This window comes from Conger conger, chromosome 4 (assembly GCF_963514075.1).
Source record: "Conger conger chromosome 4, fConCon1.1, whole genome shotgun sequence".
In the NCBI taxonomy this organism is placed as follows: domain Eukaryota; kingdom Metazoa; phylum Chordata; class Actinopteri; order Anguilliformes; family Congridae; genus Conger; species Conger conger.
In genome coordinates this window covers 22176620-22194441 of record NC_083763.1, presented here as the reverse complement: position 1 = coordinate 22194441, position 17822 = coordinate 22176620, and the positions used below count along the sequence as shown (strand labels likewise).

Below are 17822 nucleotides of genomic sequence, written 5' to 3'. Positions count from 1 at the left end.
CTTAACATTCCCCTTGTCCTAAGGTTCAAAATGACCTGCCTTCACTAGCCAGCCAGTTTAACTGAACTTTAAACCCCAAATCTATTTTGCATGAAGAAACAACCTGTCACTCATCACAAACTTTGTCATCAAATTTTTAGTTGAAAAAATATCATTTAGGGGGTTTTCTCTGCTGTTAAACATAGTAGGTTAACACAAGGGTTAAAAATACAATTTAAGATTTGAAGAAGAAGTAGAAGAAGAAGAAGAAGAAGATATAACAGAACTTACATTGTGGGGGAAATCAGCTTTGAGTTCAGTCACACTCTGGCACCAGTAAGCTGCAGTCTTCTCACTAATGAGCTCGATATTGAGGAAGGACCCTTGACCAGGGCCGTAGTTGTAGCTTGATGTTGTTCCACGCACAATTCTGGGAGAAACATTGGTGACCAAATCCTAAGAAACAAAACAAACAAACAAAAAAACTGCTCAGCTACACATTTTGCTTTTGTTTCCCCTCTGTAGTGATGCTGTTAAATGTATTTAATTACATAAACCTAATATAGCTCCAAAGCAGCTAACATAAATAGCTCTACTACTTTACTACTTTATTCATTGTATGGGAATCTCTGGCAACGTAATGAAAGCCTCTAACTGGGCATAGTGTTACTATTTAATTATTTTTCTGTAAAACACCATACAAAGACAAATATGTTCATATTTTATATAAATAACATAAATTTGATAAAGTTATGTTTTTCAATGGGCTTTGAAGCTGAACTGAGTTCATAATCACACAGAAGCACGTTCTTTGAAGTCTCTCAGGACATGTAAGAAACAAAAGAAAAACCTTACACATTCCAAAATAAATTAGTAAATGAATATAACATAATTTTCTATAGATTATTTTCCCCCTCTCACCCCCCACCTCTCTCTCTTTCACTCATGAGGTTTTATTTTGCTGAATGGAAATCTCTTCACCTCAGAAAACACGGATTTTTCACACCTGACAAAGCTTCACTCTGTGATAGATTGTACCCTGTGTTCTGAAAACATACATCAAACATCACCAGCTGGCAAACACTTCCTCCACAGAAATTCTGCCAAATAGCCATACTGTCCAGTAGTAATTAGATTCTTGTGAAGTGTAGCATTTCTGAAGTCCTCTGCAGCTGCAATCAGTCTACTGCACACATACAATGCAGGCAGTAAAGGCAGTTGGCATTAAACCAAGCTAATGCTTTGACCAACCTGCTAATAGCTTTGGCAGAGAGTGAAACGACGACAACAATAAAATCCCACGTCCCTTTGTCGAAAGCTAAAAACGGTATCTCAGGAATTCTAAAAAGCATGCAGTGTGTTTGGTTGCATGAGGCTAATCTTGTCTTACACTACAACTTATTCATTGTTATTTACAAGCATGCATATCAATAAATACAGCTATCATGAACTGGAGACATGATGTAATACAGTGATGTGGTATTTTCAGAAAATTATATATTCATTTAATAACAGATCATAGCTTGATCTATCCAATATACAACCAGTTCTAAAACAATAGCTGTGCGAGCTTAACCTTGGTCAGAAATATCATAACTAAAGATGTATTGACATTTTCGTCCTCCCTACTGTAATAAAAGCATGGCCAATTACTATGTCGCAATTATGAACAATTTACATATTTTAATTAGGAACTACCCCATACAAAACAATTAAGATAATAGCATACAAACTTAATTTCATAACATTTGTACATTTTTCCAAGCAGATAGACAAGAAACCTTAATTAGCACTAATTAGGCCTAATTTGCGTCGGTTTGATAAGGCACAGCAATGCTAAAATATGAGAATATCTATCCCTTTATCTACCAAATGCTACTGTTGGAATGAGTGATTCACGCAGACAGTGAATTCCCTGTGATTTCCCATTTGTTCCCCTGTCACATCTGCTAGCCTCCGAGCTGGTGTCACAGAAGGTTTAACATTGTCTTAGGAACACTGTTATTTCCATGGGTCAATATGTCAAAGGTTTTAGCCCTGCTTTAACCGTTCAAGTGAGAGTATTGCTACCACCTACCAAAGAAGAGACAGAATATTTATTGTTTCAATGAAATGGGGGGTTTTCATAAGAGTCCTCTTAATCATTGTTATAGACAAGCACCAGCTATTTCTGTTCCAAGAATAGTTTTTCCCACATTTGAATTCTATGTGTATTTTATGTACATCTTCATGATGACAACCAGGGCCATGTGTTTGTTTTCAGATCTAGTCAATATGGAGAGGTACTGAGATATTTAGTATATTGAAAGTGTCTTTTCTGAATGTTTAAGAGTATTTTGTAGCCTTTCCCAAATAGAATTGATTCTGGGCAGACGTCTCAATGGGGTGAGCACATCAGAAAGGCACTACATATGCTTTACTGTAATTGAAGCTGCGTTTGAATTGCAGATGAACAAGATGATTGCCATCATTCTCTTATTTAGAAAACACAGTCCTGATCAGTGCAATCAATTTCATACAATCAGCTTCCTTGTTATTATAATTCTGTTGCTATACACAGTAATACGATTTAATTGGTAATGGTTTGTTACTTATAAATACAATACTGTAAACTGTTCAAAACTTTAATTCCAAGAGCTAAACTTTAAACTGTTCTGGAGATTTATAATGCGTCCAATATAGAGCTGTTTACTTTACGGCTGTAAAATATCCATAACATGCAAACCACCGGGAAAAAATATCAGTCTCACAGCACTAGTGCAGAATTATTATTTTTTTCCCTTGAATGGAGATTTGGAATGTGGCTATGAATGGTGAATTAAGACATAACTCTTTTTTTCTTTTTTTTTCTAATAGAGGTAGAACGCCCCGCAGTCAAACTGCACTGCAGAATTGAGATGGGCATCCCTGGAACTGTGGGGCAAATATTCAAGTCTGTATTTAATGAAGCAGTGACCCAGGAACATTTAGCTTCTGGCATTATTTATTATCAGGACAATTCTGAACAAGAGTTTTAATATTAAACAACTAGAAACCATGAAATCGCCCATAGGGAAAGAAATGGCACATTAGAAAAACATAGGTGTCACACACAGTGGTGAGCGATAAGCTTCATACATTTGTGGTACTATGCATCCCAAGCAAAATTAAGCCAGATGGAAGTTCCACACAGAAACATTAGCATACAGCACGCCAACATTAGGACTACCGTGCGCGTTTACAAAAATCTCTTTCGGAAAGTACAAGCTCGAGAACGGCTCGAGACATTCAGGGAAAAGCTTATAAACTTTCTCTCCCCATTTCCATATCGTGGCTCTGCTGCTACATAACACAGCCCTTTCCAATCCTTTTCGAATTAATGCCGATGAAGTACTTCCATCTGTTAGTGCGTAGATCCAACTGTCCATTCACACGCTCTAACCTGTTGGAAAATAATCTTCCCATGCGTATTGCGTTTCACACATGGTCTGATTCCTCAACAGCTACTTATATGTTTTAAGCAAACTGTTTTATCACACCAGCACAGGCTTCTAATCCCCCAGTACTGCAAACATCCTTTTCAAAGGGGAACACAGAAGATAAATAGTAATCATATATTGTGTACTACTTCATGCCACACGCAAAGCCGTCCTGTGATTGGCTGACTTCAGAGCTATATTCGAAGTAATCATTATATGGATGTTACATCCCTCCCTTTATTGACCTTATCACGGTAAAGCCTTATTCAAATTTGAATACACTTGGAATTCCATCTGCTGATTTTCTTTTTTTCAAAGCAGACGTGGAAAATCATTCGACCACAATTATCACTGAGACTATAACAGTCATTATCCCAGGAGGTTAGGGTTAATGCCGAAGAATGTTAAGCAAACTTTGTATTTCTCTTTTTCTCTCCTCCCCTTCACCGCATTAATATAAAGCGATATTTTCGAAACGTATGTTTTGCTGCCCCGAAGAAAGTCCCGCCTGGCCCCATTCTTTGTCCTCTCTCCGCCTTCGAGAGAGGGTCAAGTATGGCACATACAGACGAGCAGAAGATAATCCCACACATTAAACCACGGCCGAGCGCTAATACCATATCAAATATTTTACTGCTCAGAAACAAAACTGCATGTCTCTCACAATTCTTTTATGGATTTTTTTACGGTTTCCTGGAAGAAAAACCTGACCACCTCTGATCATAGTCCTTTAGGTCCAAAAGAATATGAATGTACAGTATATCTGGGAATGAGCTGCTTCAAACAAAAAACAATATCTAGTTTTGAAAACAACGAGCAAAAAAACCCACTATATTATCTCGTTTAAAAAAAAATTACCTTTTCTGTAGGGTGAAACTAGAAAGTAATTCTAAACTAATTAGAGCATTCCTTTCCCCCTTAATACTTCCCTGGGACTAAACATGCATTAAGTGAAAAAACTAAAAAAATAAAAATAAATAAATAAACATGCATGCCCATGACCTTGAATTGCCGCTGCAGGCTGCTGGGCCAAATTGCTTTTCATTTTTCCATTCAATCACAATCAGAACAAAAATAACACTCTAGAGCAGGACGGAAGGTTTCAGTCATTACCTGAATTCTTTAGCCTTCAAGCAGTAGCACGGCCGCCTACATTCATCCGGCAGATTGCTTCTTTCCCGTGTTTTACTTTCTTTCTGCTTAGTGCGGCTAGCAGAAATATTTTCACATACCCACACAGCATTGTCTGCGGAAAATGCCCCGCACTGCCCGCAACTATAACGATTACATCAGATTTATTTATTTTTTTACCCAGTTTCCTATTGTGAGATTCGGCATTCAGAACAGCTACAATAGTGCCCAGCGCATGTCCCCATTATCTAGGGTCATGATCATTTACGGCGTCTCTGAAATATACCGTCGCTGTTATGCTGCACTGATATCATATTGCAGTAATGGCGCTATGTTTTTATCAAAATGGCTGTTCGTCACTGAAGGATGACCCCAAGTTATATGCAGTATTCAAATGTGTGACTGCTAAGATATTAGAGGTTGCCATTAACAGCGAAATCACCTAAGCACACAACCAAATTAAGTGACAGTTAACACGACGGCGTGTGTTAAAATCGACCGTAAGACATATGTACGGATATCGAAACAACACTCAGTTCAGCGGGGCTAGTCAAGCTCTCTGCTTATTGGGGAAATCTTGAGGTACCATAATTACACCGAGAAGCCCAAGTCCAGACATTAATCATTATAAATAGCCATGACAGAAAAATCAAAGCATGGCAGTTTCAGTTCACCTCCACAGCCCACCCGTCCAACACGCTGCTTCCCAAACTTAGAGAAAAAGGGCCCTGTTGCAGTTCTGGAGTTCTGAAAACCATTCATCTTTGTCCTTAAACTGCAGCTCGAACACTAGCCCATCATTTAATCCTGTTGTTTATAGCACACATCAGAGCAGGGGGGTGGATGTGTACCACTAGCCACTGCATGGATAACAAGACTCCCCCCAATGCAGCTATTAATAGGTAGTGAAGAAAATCTTTGTCAGTGCATTGGACTCCCCCTCTCTCAAACAAAGGGGCAACTTTGATCCCGGCTAGGAAAGATGCAATTTAAGAAAAGGCCATATGGCTTCCCAACAAAACCATTACGTGATTTATGTTTTATACAACTACCTAGAAAACAGTTTTCCAGCACATTATTTATTGATATACTCTATAACTTCTGATATGGCATAATGGCAGAAAATGCTGCATAGTCTATGTGTTGCACTTTGGTCATTTATATCACAAAGTAATTTTGCAGACGCAATTTTCAGTTGCGTAAGACACAACAGCTTGCTGGTCAGGTTTGTGTTCCGGCCTGAAGACCTTGCTCCAAAATGACAGAATAAAACGAATAAAGCATATTTCTGACATCTACTCTATCCGTGTCCAGAAAAATACTGTCAAAGGCCAAATATTTACATGCCAATTCAGGCGGAAATCCACAAATATCTCACTGGTAAATTCTGTTTTCACTAGCATGCAAATGTGTTATTTGGCTAAATAGAAAGGAGTTAGTTTCCACATGACATATTTGTAATCAATGACTAAACAATGTGTTTGCCCATATTTCCAGGCACAAGTCCAATTGATAAAGGAAAGAAGCTATTAAAGCTACTATTCTAAATCAAACTTTGCTTTGCTTCTTCGTTAATCCCTTTCCGGAAAAGTCAATGTTGTGCAGATACACTGCAACAAGCCAGCATGTGGATTTATCCATACTGATGTTAGTTTAGATATCTGACAGATAACCCCAACCCTTGTAAGCCTCTCTGTATAGCCGTCACTTATAAATCTGAGAAACCTTCAATCAAAAAAACACATCTAACCAACAAATCTGCGGCCAGCAGCATTAGCCTTGATAAAGTATTTGGCAACTATGTGTTGCACTCTGAAAGCATTCATGAATACAATATGCACCAGCCCTTTTCAATGGCAGGAGTGAATAGAATTCTTTTTAGGAAAAGAACCACTCCATCTGGTAGGAGACCTTCATTTTTCTTTTGTCAAATGGAATCGGAAAGGCACATAAGAAAAGCCATTATAAAATTTGTTCCCTGAAATAAAATATCGAAATGAATGCTGATATCCTGAAACACTGGTTCAGATTAAGTCAAATGTCAATAAAACTTGAATACAGGTTATGCTCTTTCATGCTAATGCCTTTCAGTTTCAGCAAGTAAAAATGTCATGCATTATGAGAACATTGGTCAAGGCAAGGACAAGTGTGAATTATCTATCCCTCTTTCTCATGTTTTGACAGGGAACAAAAAGAAACAGGGTTTCTTCCTCCATGCCTCTTTTTTTTCAAGGACCAAATTTATCAATCTTCCTATGTAGGGGGTTGCATTATTTCCAAATATTGCATGTATCGAACATTTTATTTGTAATAACTGTATTTGTATTTAAAGTAGGGAAATCTGGTATGTGGTCAAGGGAAACCCTTGATAAATGACTCTAAGGGATGACTTCAAGAGATATGCCGTATATTATTGTTCTTTGTCGGTGTACTGCAAAAAACCGCAGCTATTGTGAAATAAGAATTATGAAAATATCAACTGGCACTAGGAAAGGACAAACGGGTAATAGCAGATCAATAGTTCTTCCTAAAACAATAATTTCCTAAAAAACAACACTTTCAAAATGAGCACTCTTTCACAATGCATCCACAGCAAGCCCAGACGCGCGTTTCATTTTTCCAGCAATTACTGTGTACGTGAAAGCCATTCTAAAGGTGCATCCTAAGCCAAAACAGCCTTAATATATTAATGTCAAAGCAGAGGATATGAAGACCCTTTTGATGAATGAAGAAGGATATTGTCTGTCAGCTTAGTCATTAATGCTTCTCACAGATTTTTCACAAGATAATAAAAAAAACTCAATTGTGCAATTTGAGATTCTTCAGGTTGTTGAAAAAAAGAGTAAAAAGGAGTAGTGATGAATTGCACATGTAGCTTCTCTTTGTATACCAATTACAAAAAGCAACATTATTTCAAAGCGCCATGCTGTGAGAAAGTGTTTCTGGGATGCGCGTTCTTTCCTGGGGATCGATAACGCGAACCGCAGGTTGGAATAGGGTGCGGGTGCACGTGTGTGTGCACGTGTATACTTCCTCAAGCACTTGTTCCTGAAAATGTAAATACTAATGTCATAAAGGAGGGCAGCAGCGTCTAAAGACGATAGATATCGGGTGCCTGCCAATCACACGGTAAGACCTCCCTCTCTCTCCTCAGTGATGGGAGCACTTTCTTCCCGCCTCTCAAACGCAAGCGTCCGTCTCCTCCGAAAAGTGCGACACCACCGCAATCGATGCGAGGAGCGAACTCGGAACAAACGTCGTGTTACGCTATTTAACGCCCGGCCATCAGTGCATTTTCTTTCCTGAGTGATATATCACTTCGCTGTGTTATGATTGCCTATGCGTGATGTGTAGACACACATACATTTTCAAGACATTGTGTAGACAAATGGTAGTCTTTTAAACACCTGCAGCTACAACTCCGCTCCAAAACACAAGGGAGGGGGAGATGGCTCTGAACTGTCTCACGCGTTTGATGAATCCCTGGTTTCAAGCCTGATAGGAAAAGTTTATGAATGGCAACAAACACTGACTCATCACAGACTTACGGCTTATCCTAGTGATTGATGAGTAAAACAACAGGGCCGACGGCAGCACATATATTACAATGGAATACAGCAATAGAACTTGAAATATTTAGAGAATTTCGCCACAGAAAACAAATGCAACAGATGTTAAATGACACACTGTATTGAGGCTTAATGTGTGTATTTGCTCAATTAATACGTAAATATACATTCAGTGAGCACTTGTAAACCAGCTTGTTAATGCACATATTTAATTGGTTAATCATGTGGTAGCAACTAAATGCATAAAAGCATGCAGACATGGTCAAGAGGTTCAGCTGTTGTTCAGACCAAATGTCAGAATTTGGAAGGAATGTGATCTAAGTGACTTTGACAATGGAATGATTGTTGGTGCCAGACAGGGTATCTCTCAAACTGCTGATCTCCTGGGATTTTCACAAACAACAGTCTCTGGAGTTCATCCAGTGAGCAGCAGTTCTGCAAGCAAAAATGAGAGACGTCAGAGGAGAAGGGCCAGACTGGTCAAAACTGACAGGAAGGTGACAGTTACGCAAATAACCACACATTACAACAGTGGTATGCGGAAGAGCATCTCTGAACACACAACGTGTCAAACCTCTAAGTGGATAGACTACAGCAGCAGAAGACCAAAAAGTCTAAAAAATACCTAATACAGTGTTCACTGAGTATATACTATTTTTATGACGTTATAAAAGTTAAAATGCATGGCAAAATGAACAGTTTTCACAAAATTAGGAAACAAAGCTGATTCCACAGCACAATTTATCTGCCCTCTCACCCATGGAAGATAGTCACTGCTACTTTGATCTCCCAATTAATGGATATATTTAAATACTGTAAACATGTAACCAAAGCTAATGAGGCTCGAAAATTCCGCTTTTTTATCAGACAGCATAAATTCCACTTTCACTAATTTGCTTGTTAAATAAATACAAGCCAGTGGTCTGTGACTGGTGCTTTATATGCCAAATCTGTTTTTCAGTTTTTTCCAGACCAGAGGTTTGAAATCAGTCAGAAAAATAAACAAGGGAATGTCCTTCTACAAACGGAAAAGATGATTCGCGTGGAAAACCACAGGGAATGTGATACATTCACATTGCAGGGACCCATCCTGGTCTTATTTAGGGTGGGGCACATTTGCTCTTTCCACTGAGGCAACAAGCCATGTGCGGGCAGAACCGGGTCAAACACGCCATTGTTTGGGATTCAATTACTTTTCTATATTTGACTGAGCTTGTCTGATGTATTGGTACCTATGGAAAACTCCCAAAAAGTGCAAACTGTATCTTCTGGTCCTCTTGGTTGGCTCAATTGTACCAGGCACGATCAATTGAGTAGAGAAAAGTATTTGGATTTTACATATTTGAGGTCTGGATGAGAGACAGAGCTCCTTGGGAGACGGAATTAGGGAGCCTTTGTGTCAGAGAGGAGGAGGGCTGGTTTAAGCATGTCTGCTTCATGGCCACCGCAAGACCTCCTCCACAGCACTCTCCATATTGTCCAGCCATGTCTGTAACCTTAGAAACCCAGCAAAATGATCTCACTGCCACTGGGGCATGCATCATGTCTGCTGGTAATATGTACAAGGGTCACATCCGATGCAGTCTTGTTTCCCCTTTTTAAAAGGTTATGTTTTAACCCACAGCCCCCTGGCCCAATGATGGAGCGTGGTGACTTCACAAGCCACCCACCCCTTCCACCCCCACCCGCACTCTCGACTACCGAGCGCTGTCTGAACATTGAGTATTGTGTCCAGCGCATGCCACTGAACCACCGCAGTGATCAGACGGCAGGACGTATCGAGCAAGTCACCTGCGTGTGTGCCATGTCTCCATGTTCCAGGGGCCTGAGTCAGTTTCATAGGGCTTCCAGTAACGTAAACTCACGCAGGGAAGCGGCCGCTTCTACCAGAGGTTAACATCTGTTCAACAGTAGTTTTTCTCCTGAGGCGTGTGTTTCATGATTATGGTTGCTTATTGACTATCACACTAAAAGACTATGATTGATGTGAATTGGACCAATATTTATAGAGAAACAACTGCACAACGTCCTCGTGTTCGGAAGACTGTGTTAGCTCATGACGGTCCAAACACCGCTGTATAAGCCTGCCTGGTTCGTAGTCTCTCATTAGCAACAACTTCCCCACCACAATGTCACAGTGGAGCACTATTACCATGTCACTGTATGCTGACATGGATCGCGTATGTGACTCATACCAAGTTTTTATGAAAATGTAATTATACTTCACACACATGCAAAAAGCTGATCTGGAAGTATTTTCTTTGTTATTCGTCATGAAAGCCGCAGTGTTTGGAACATGGTGAGCTAACTTGGTGTTCGGAACACGGTGAGTTTACGTTACCCACAGTGACCATACATCGCAATCACCAACAAGCCAAGTAAGAGACTTCCTAGAGCTTGCCTGAAACTACTTCAGTTTATTTTACTCTACTTGCAGTAATTAATGCACCAACTCATGAGACACAAGCTCAGTTTTAAACAGTGACTCAGTGTAAAACCATGTGCGTCATGCGGTGTTGACTCTCCAAATGCCATTTATTCCTATCAGCAGCGTGGCAGCTTTCTAAAGAGGCAAGCAATATCTGGGAAAAGTGGTGCAATAAGGAGTGTAACAATTCAAGGTGTCACGAGGAACCAAAACACCGGCACGCTCGCAGGGAAGAAATAAAAAAATAAAAAGGAATGACAACCAAACAGAATGACATCACGCTGATTTTTGTTTACAACCTTTAACGGAAACGGCTGGGGTGCGGGCCAGAAAAACTTTTAGAGCGAGGAAAGACAAAGTGAGTGAGGTGCGGAGAGGCGCGTTGCTAATTTGGGCTCGGGCCCACCGACTGTCATCGCCGAGCGCCGGGGCGCACAAGGAACTCTCCCCACACATATGACAAGAGCTCTGTTTGCAGTGTATCCTGAATCTGTCACACTCTGCCTCGCCACTTCCCTGTGTCATGTTCTCCGCAACTCACTGCCAGTGTGCCAATTACACAAGCTGCTTCACAGGCAGCCGGCAAAAATTCCACAAGACTGCTGTGCAAGCTTACCCTAATTAACCATCAGCTTAATTAGACAATTTACTGTGTAATTAGCAGGCAATTAGTCAACACCTCTCAGATCTTACTGACTGCTTTGACAGTCCCCGTTTTCTACGCAGGGTTTTGTTGGAGTCAAAATCACCTACGATGATTTTGCTTAAATCCGGGGTGTAAAAACCGCGGCTGAACATAGCGCGTAATTGCTAATACGGATATGCGAATGGTGAAAAACGCGAGTTTGTTAAACGTAAGATCTGCCTCCGCCGTGTCTCTTTCCCTGGACCCTGCTGGAAGGGGGTTCGTCTTGGCAGGCTCTGACAATGCCTTGATCTCAGTGAGAGCCGTGCAATAATTCTCTGCTATGCGCAGAAAGTGCAGGTATGTTAACCGCACGTTTCACAACCAAATTATGAAAGTGAAAATATAATATCAACGCAATCCTTGCCGCGCGTTTTAATGCCACTTCGCCATGTCTCCGCAAAAGCACGGAAGCCAATTTCCAAAAGAAATACAATGAAAATCACAATCAAAGTTTGGGCGATGTTCACAAGGGCGACGCGTACTCTACATCTCGTCTTATTTGCAGTGTTTAGGCAGTGTTCTCCAGGCAGATGTACTGTACTGCAGCGAAAGAAATCAAACTCACTCAGAAAAGCAGCAGCCCCTGGGGACTCCACTGTGGCGTTACCTTCTCAATGGATCACGCCACAGAGAGAGAAATAAATAGGCAGGAGTAGAGGGGCACGTTGAGATTGGTTTCTCTCTACATGTGGGACCGAAAGCTGGGGAGGGTAACCAAACTCCTCGAATCTAAAATCTAATCCTGAAGCGTGCTTTTGTTTGCGTCCGACTGGCTCATTATTATTGCCAACATTCACAGCTCTTTTTCTCCGTTTGAAGCTCATTTGATGGTGTACTAAAAAAGAAAACGGCATAGAAGTTGACAATAAGGTTGACAATCGGGTTGCAAGCGCAGGAGAACGTAACACAAATGCATTGAGAAAGAACAATCCTTTTATAGAAATATTCATTCATATTCAAACAGAATAAGGGTATGAAGTAAAACAACAATATTGACAGCAAGCCTGAAATCAAGCTAGTTAACTACCCGGCCTATTTGTCGGTCATGTAAGAAAATGTGAGAACATGAAAAAATTCATTATGTTATTCAAAAAGGAAACTTTCCAAATAAATGTCAAGCCTACTGCATAAATATGCAAAAGGCAGTACAGTGTAGAAGAAGGGGTAGTGTTAAAAAAACAATTTTTCACAAAATTGACTTATTGTCACATTTACATTTTCATCAGACTATTCAGACTATCCAGTACTGCCAAGGCATTACAAATTAATTATAGCAAAATATATTGTTTGCTCAGTTTGTGAGTAAAATAGCTCAATTGTGAAAATGTTGAAAAACAATTCCATTGACTCTAGACCAGAATACTACTTCCTCTGCATAATGCTGTTTGTGCAGACAGAAAATCCAGCCGAGGGAGACAATTGGCGACATTGGGGGGTTAGCGGGTATGAAAACATATTGAACAGGAATTTTATGCATTAGTTCCTATTTAAACAGATGGTGCCAAATACCCAGGAACAGAGAAGGTAGGATCAGGACTGTGTGTGCCCGTATTTGTGACGAGAGTGTTTCCGAAGCTGATGGATAACTTGTCGGTCTGCGCTCCAGAAATGATGGCCATTGTTTTAGTGCTGCTGTGGGTTCAGGAGGTCAGACGTTCGGTGGTAATATGACTCCGTATGTGCCTTGGGAGGCTTGTCCACCACAGTGCTATGCAGACACGACCTGTTCACTGAGGGGCACACAGCAGCTTACAGACTTCACATGGAGGGTATGGTGGTTTGGTTTTGGTGGGTACTATGAAGTAGCTGATATTTTAGCAAAACGGGTACAGAGGTCAGATAAGGTGACTTTAGAGGTCTCATATGTAAAAAATAACCTCATTTTACCAAAAGATTTACTTAGTGCGGCAATCAGTCTAGGATGGCGAGAGCTTTGGGAGGGGGACAGCAGTCACAGAATATCGGTCATCGGGTAAGGGGAGGGCAATCAAAGAGACATGCAGAAGAACGAGGTTATCATGGCAAGGCTGAGATTACATCACTCACTGCATACTGTAACTATTCAATAATTAGGATCGGGAAATGGGAGATGGGCAACTGTCCACACTACAGTAGCAGAAACAGTTGAACATGTGCTGATTTACTGTACAGTAAAGGGGATGAAAAAAAAGGACATGTTGGAAAGAACAAAAACAGCAGGAAGGATTAAATTAATTTTACACTCTGTGGGCCATTGGGTTACAGTACTGGGGGCAGGGTAGGGCAAAATGTTTGAAGCTCATATACTTGACTGGTCTGGAAGGGGGGTTATGAGCTTCTAACACAACCACTCAGTATGCATGTCAAGCTGGTTGCAACCTTAAGAAATGCTTTCTTGTCACGTGACACATCTCCATCCATACATTTACATTTTAGTCATTTGGCAGACGCTTTTAATCCAAAGCGAATCCATACAGTTTCATTTATTTCATTTTTGTTATCAGTTCAAACTAATCCTTGCTTTTTTACTTAATCTGTAACTTCTCTATGAACATTCTACCTACAACCAGAAGACACCCCTCCCTTCAGGAAAGAAATGTGGATTAAAAGGTGATCACCCATCCCACTTCACTAAGAATCATTAAGTAGTGATTAGATTTGTTAGTGTTAGCGATTTTCTGAAGGGCCCGATCATTTGGCAAATATATAAGCGCCCCATACCATACGATATTTGTACCAGAACCCTTCAGTGTCAGACCCTAGCCTTTAGGTTCTCTGGGTGTCCTCCACATACTGCATGTACCCATTAGTCCAAAACATGGTGAAGGATGGTTTTCTCACACTGGTTTTGGATCACATTATCCTACTGCTCGGTAGTACCGTACATTGCTTGTGCTCTTTCCACCACTGTACTCAGAAATATGTAGTTGTAATGACTGGTCTATACAGTGGCCTGTCTATGGGATTCTGCTGTGTAGAGGTCCTGACAGACTGTTCTTGATGAAACTGCCTACTCATGCGCTAGTTTGCAGACAACTGATTTAGAGTTGTCACCGGTTTTGCCTTGCACCTCAAACTAATGCACGGACAGCACAATCTAGGAGTGTGTGCCACGACCACAGTTTCCCTTTAGTTTAGCGATGTCTTTCCCTCAGAGTACAGTGTGAACACCAGCTCAGACACTGTTCCGCATGAAACATCGACAAGTAGAGCTGTCTTCATCGCTGATGCTAATGCTAATGCTAAAAGTACCATAAAATCATCCCTTTTTCAATGTCAATGAGATCTGGTCTTCTGGTCATGTAAGCAATAATTATAGGCAACTAGGCCTGGCCACCATTTTGACCCTAAGCATGCTGAGATGTTATTTGCTTAATTAACCCAGGAAACACCTATGTGGGAACACTTACTTTCGATCTAATCTGTGTCCCTCATTTATATTTTTTCCAACCTTTTAGCCACTAACTGTATATTCTGTTTATTTTCATCCACATGTGCATCCGACAACAATAGGGTTTATAGGTAAGTACATACCTAGTAAACATAGGGGTCTAGTGTTAATGATGTACATTATCCCAGGGGAAGAATAGAAATGTAGGTCATTGAATCAGATTCAATCAGACACTTGCATATCCAGTCCAGTCCAGATTAACCCAGTGCCTTATCTCTATCAGGGCTTCTTTCCCTGCACGCAATACGGCAGGAGGCAGGAAGTAGGATTTTCAAGCCAATGAAAATTAAATAGTTTTAATGGAAAGATTGACACTCATGCTTCCAATCAATCACAGACCACTCTTTAAAATACCCACCATTTCAAGGTAAAAGCTCTGCTTGAGTCTAATTTGGTTTGGTTTAGTTTGGTGCTCTCTCAGTACAGAAAGCAAATAGACCATTGCTACTTCAAAATTTTTACTTTCCTGGTAACATAATAAAAAGAGTTCAACTAATTTATTTTGTTTCACTTATTTAATTTACTTACATAAAAAAACACCAAGACAAGGTCAATCTCACCTGCTTTTGTCACAAATAGCTTAATATTTCAATACGGCAAGGTTTAAAGACACAAAGCGTTTGGATTTGAATGTCATGCTGCAACTTGTGCAGTTTACAGGAGGTTTGATTCACTTCCAGCAAGTTAGTTTGCAACAACAGACTTGTAAGTGAGTTTGTGGATTTGAAGATGGATGATTACAGTATATGATACAGTATAAATACTTAAACTGTAATGTTTGTTTACATATCATTAACATACGCTCAGTGAAAAATGTATTAGGTAGATCTTTACACCAACTTGTTAATGCAAATATTTAATCAGCCAATCATGTGCCAGACCAAATGCATAAAAGCATGCAGATGTGGTCAAGAGGTTCAGTTGGTGTGTTTGCTTTCATTTCTAGACATTTTAAATAACATTACATTGTTAGATTAGATTATATTTTTATTTAATGTTTAACTTCTCTACAAACATTCTATTTACAACCAGAAAACAGAATCATGTGGCAGCAACCAAATTGATAAAAGCATGCAGATGTGGTCAAGAGTTTTAGCTGTTGTTCACAGCAAATTTCTGAATTGGGAAGAAATCTGATCAAAGTGACTTCAACCGTGGAATAATTGTTGGTGCAAAACATGGTGGTTTGAGTATCTCAGAAACTCTAGTCTCTAGAGTTTGCAGAGAATGGTGCGAAAAACAAAAAATATTCAGTGAGCAGCAGTTCTGGTAAAAAGGTTTATGACATACTTATGTTTTTAAAGTGTTTGCTTTCATTTCTAGACATTTTAAATAAGATTAGAGATTCACAGCATCAAACTTACTGCCTCCTAACTTACTACACTTTGCAGTTTGACTTACAGCCCATAGAACTTTTAGCAGCATATTTTGACATTAATGAGCAGTAACTAAGCATGAAAGTGGGGACAATTAAATGATTTACAGTGGTGTACCCTATAAAACACAGATACAAATATACCCTTTTAAAAAGTCAGCTTATAAAAGAGTGCTTCTTTCTTTGGACATGAAAAGTTTCTTTCACAATATAAACTGGGTGTACTCCTTGCAAAGGTGTTGTAAAGAGACCTGTGCTGTAGGTTATTTTAAAAAATAGATTACATCTTTTTCATTTTTTAGAAAAGCACAGGGCAACAGCTATATAACCAAGGCCAAAAGGACTCCCTTCTGGGTGTACTGTAAATGAAGTCCTGCCAACCAAAACGTGCTAGTAACAGTTCCTGGTATTTTTTTCCAGGGTCCAGGTGTTTTCAGAGAACAGGATTTCTGTGACGAGGGCCCCAGCTCCACCCTGGGCGGAGGGACGACCACGCGATTCATCTCACTCCGATCAGTGAAAGGTCTAATTGGGCCCCTGAGGTCTGATCCATCAAATATTGGCCCTCACTCCAGCCTCAAAGCACTACACTGAAACAGATCTTTAGGCTCCGTAATTAACCAGAGACCGTCTGAATGTATCAATCAGGGACGCTGCGGTACGTCCGATATCTGGTGCGATGTCAATGGGAGTGCAAGCGGTTCACTCCTAACAGAGCTGAGCTTCTTTTTTCCGGGAGGGGAGGTGGTCGCATTGCCACCTCCGCGACCTCTTTTCTTTTCCCCCTCGCCTGGTATCAAGAGGTCCGACAAAGCACACCAAAAATAAGCACATTTACATATGCAATTCAGTTCATTAATCCTAATTAATGATGGTACAGCTTGCGTGTTCAAGCTATCTGACATTCTTCTCTGCCGAACCCACCGGCTAATTAGCCATTCCGCACACACCCACTCCTAGGCGAAGCGCAGACCGTGAAGATTTTCATATCCATAGCCAATCCGCCGCGCATCTCGAATGCTATCAATGCCACACCATGGTAATGTTTTGATAGACGAGAGATGCCACCGAACAGGATATTAAAAAAGAAGTCCCTCATGTTTAAGTATAATGATAGCAGAGTGCCGCCTGTTCGTTCATATTGACATTAAGAACTTCTTTATCTGTCTCCCCAAAGAAAGCCCTATACAATCTTGCCGACTGAACACACAATAAAGAATAATATGATTTCTGTTTACTGAGATATCAGCTGGTATTTCACTGCATGCTGACAGCCAATAGCTGGAACAGTATATTAGACCCCAATCTGGCATCTACAAATGTCAGGAATAAAGAGGGGTGGGGGGGAGGTGAGCTTGATGCTCACATGTGCAAAAAATCTAAAAAATAAACAAAGTTCACGTAAACATACTGTATTTGAGACCAAATAAGCAATAACCAATGCAGCTGTCAATCTCAGAGCTTGACCTGGGAGCGGTGGTGGGTGTGAGCAGGGATAATACCATTTCAAGCAGATGTTCAGAGAGAGTATTAATTCTCATTGAACTCCCCTGGTAGGCCCAAGCAAGGCGTATTCCACTTAATCAAACCCGCATTCTGAAATGTTAATATTTTATGTGGCAGCTCACTATCTCTGCCCCTCGCTCTTTCTCCCTGTCCTCTTGTGAACCTCCCTCTCAGTCCTCCATCTGCCAAATACCTTGGTCAAATTGACAAATTAATATTTTTTCAACAAAAGGGGTGGACCCATATACATGTGTACAT

The 17822-nt window shown here is 40.4% G+C and overlaps 1 protein-coding gene across 1 annotated transcript in view; it reads right to left on the bottom strand.

Annotated features, from left to right (window-relative positions):
* dpyda.1 (dihydropyrimidine dehydrogenase a, tandem duplicate 1) overlaps positions 1-17822 on the bottom strand; it is a 184511-nt gene that overhangs the window by 70622 nt on the left and 96067 nt on the right. Inside the window, exon 14 of the mRNA XM_061238784.1 lies at positions 271-435. Within this exon, the coding sequence (XP_061094768.1) occupies positions 271-435 (165 nt within the window). The remainder of the gene's footprint in view (positions 1-270; positions 436-17822) is intronic.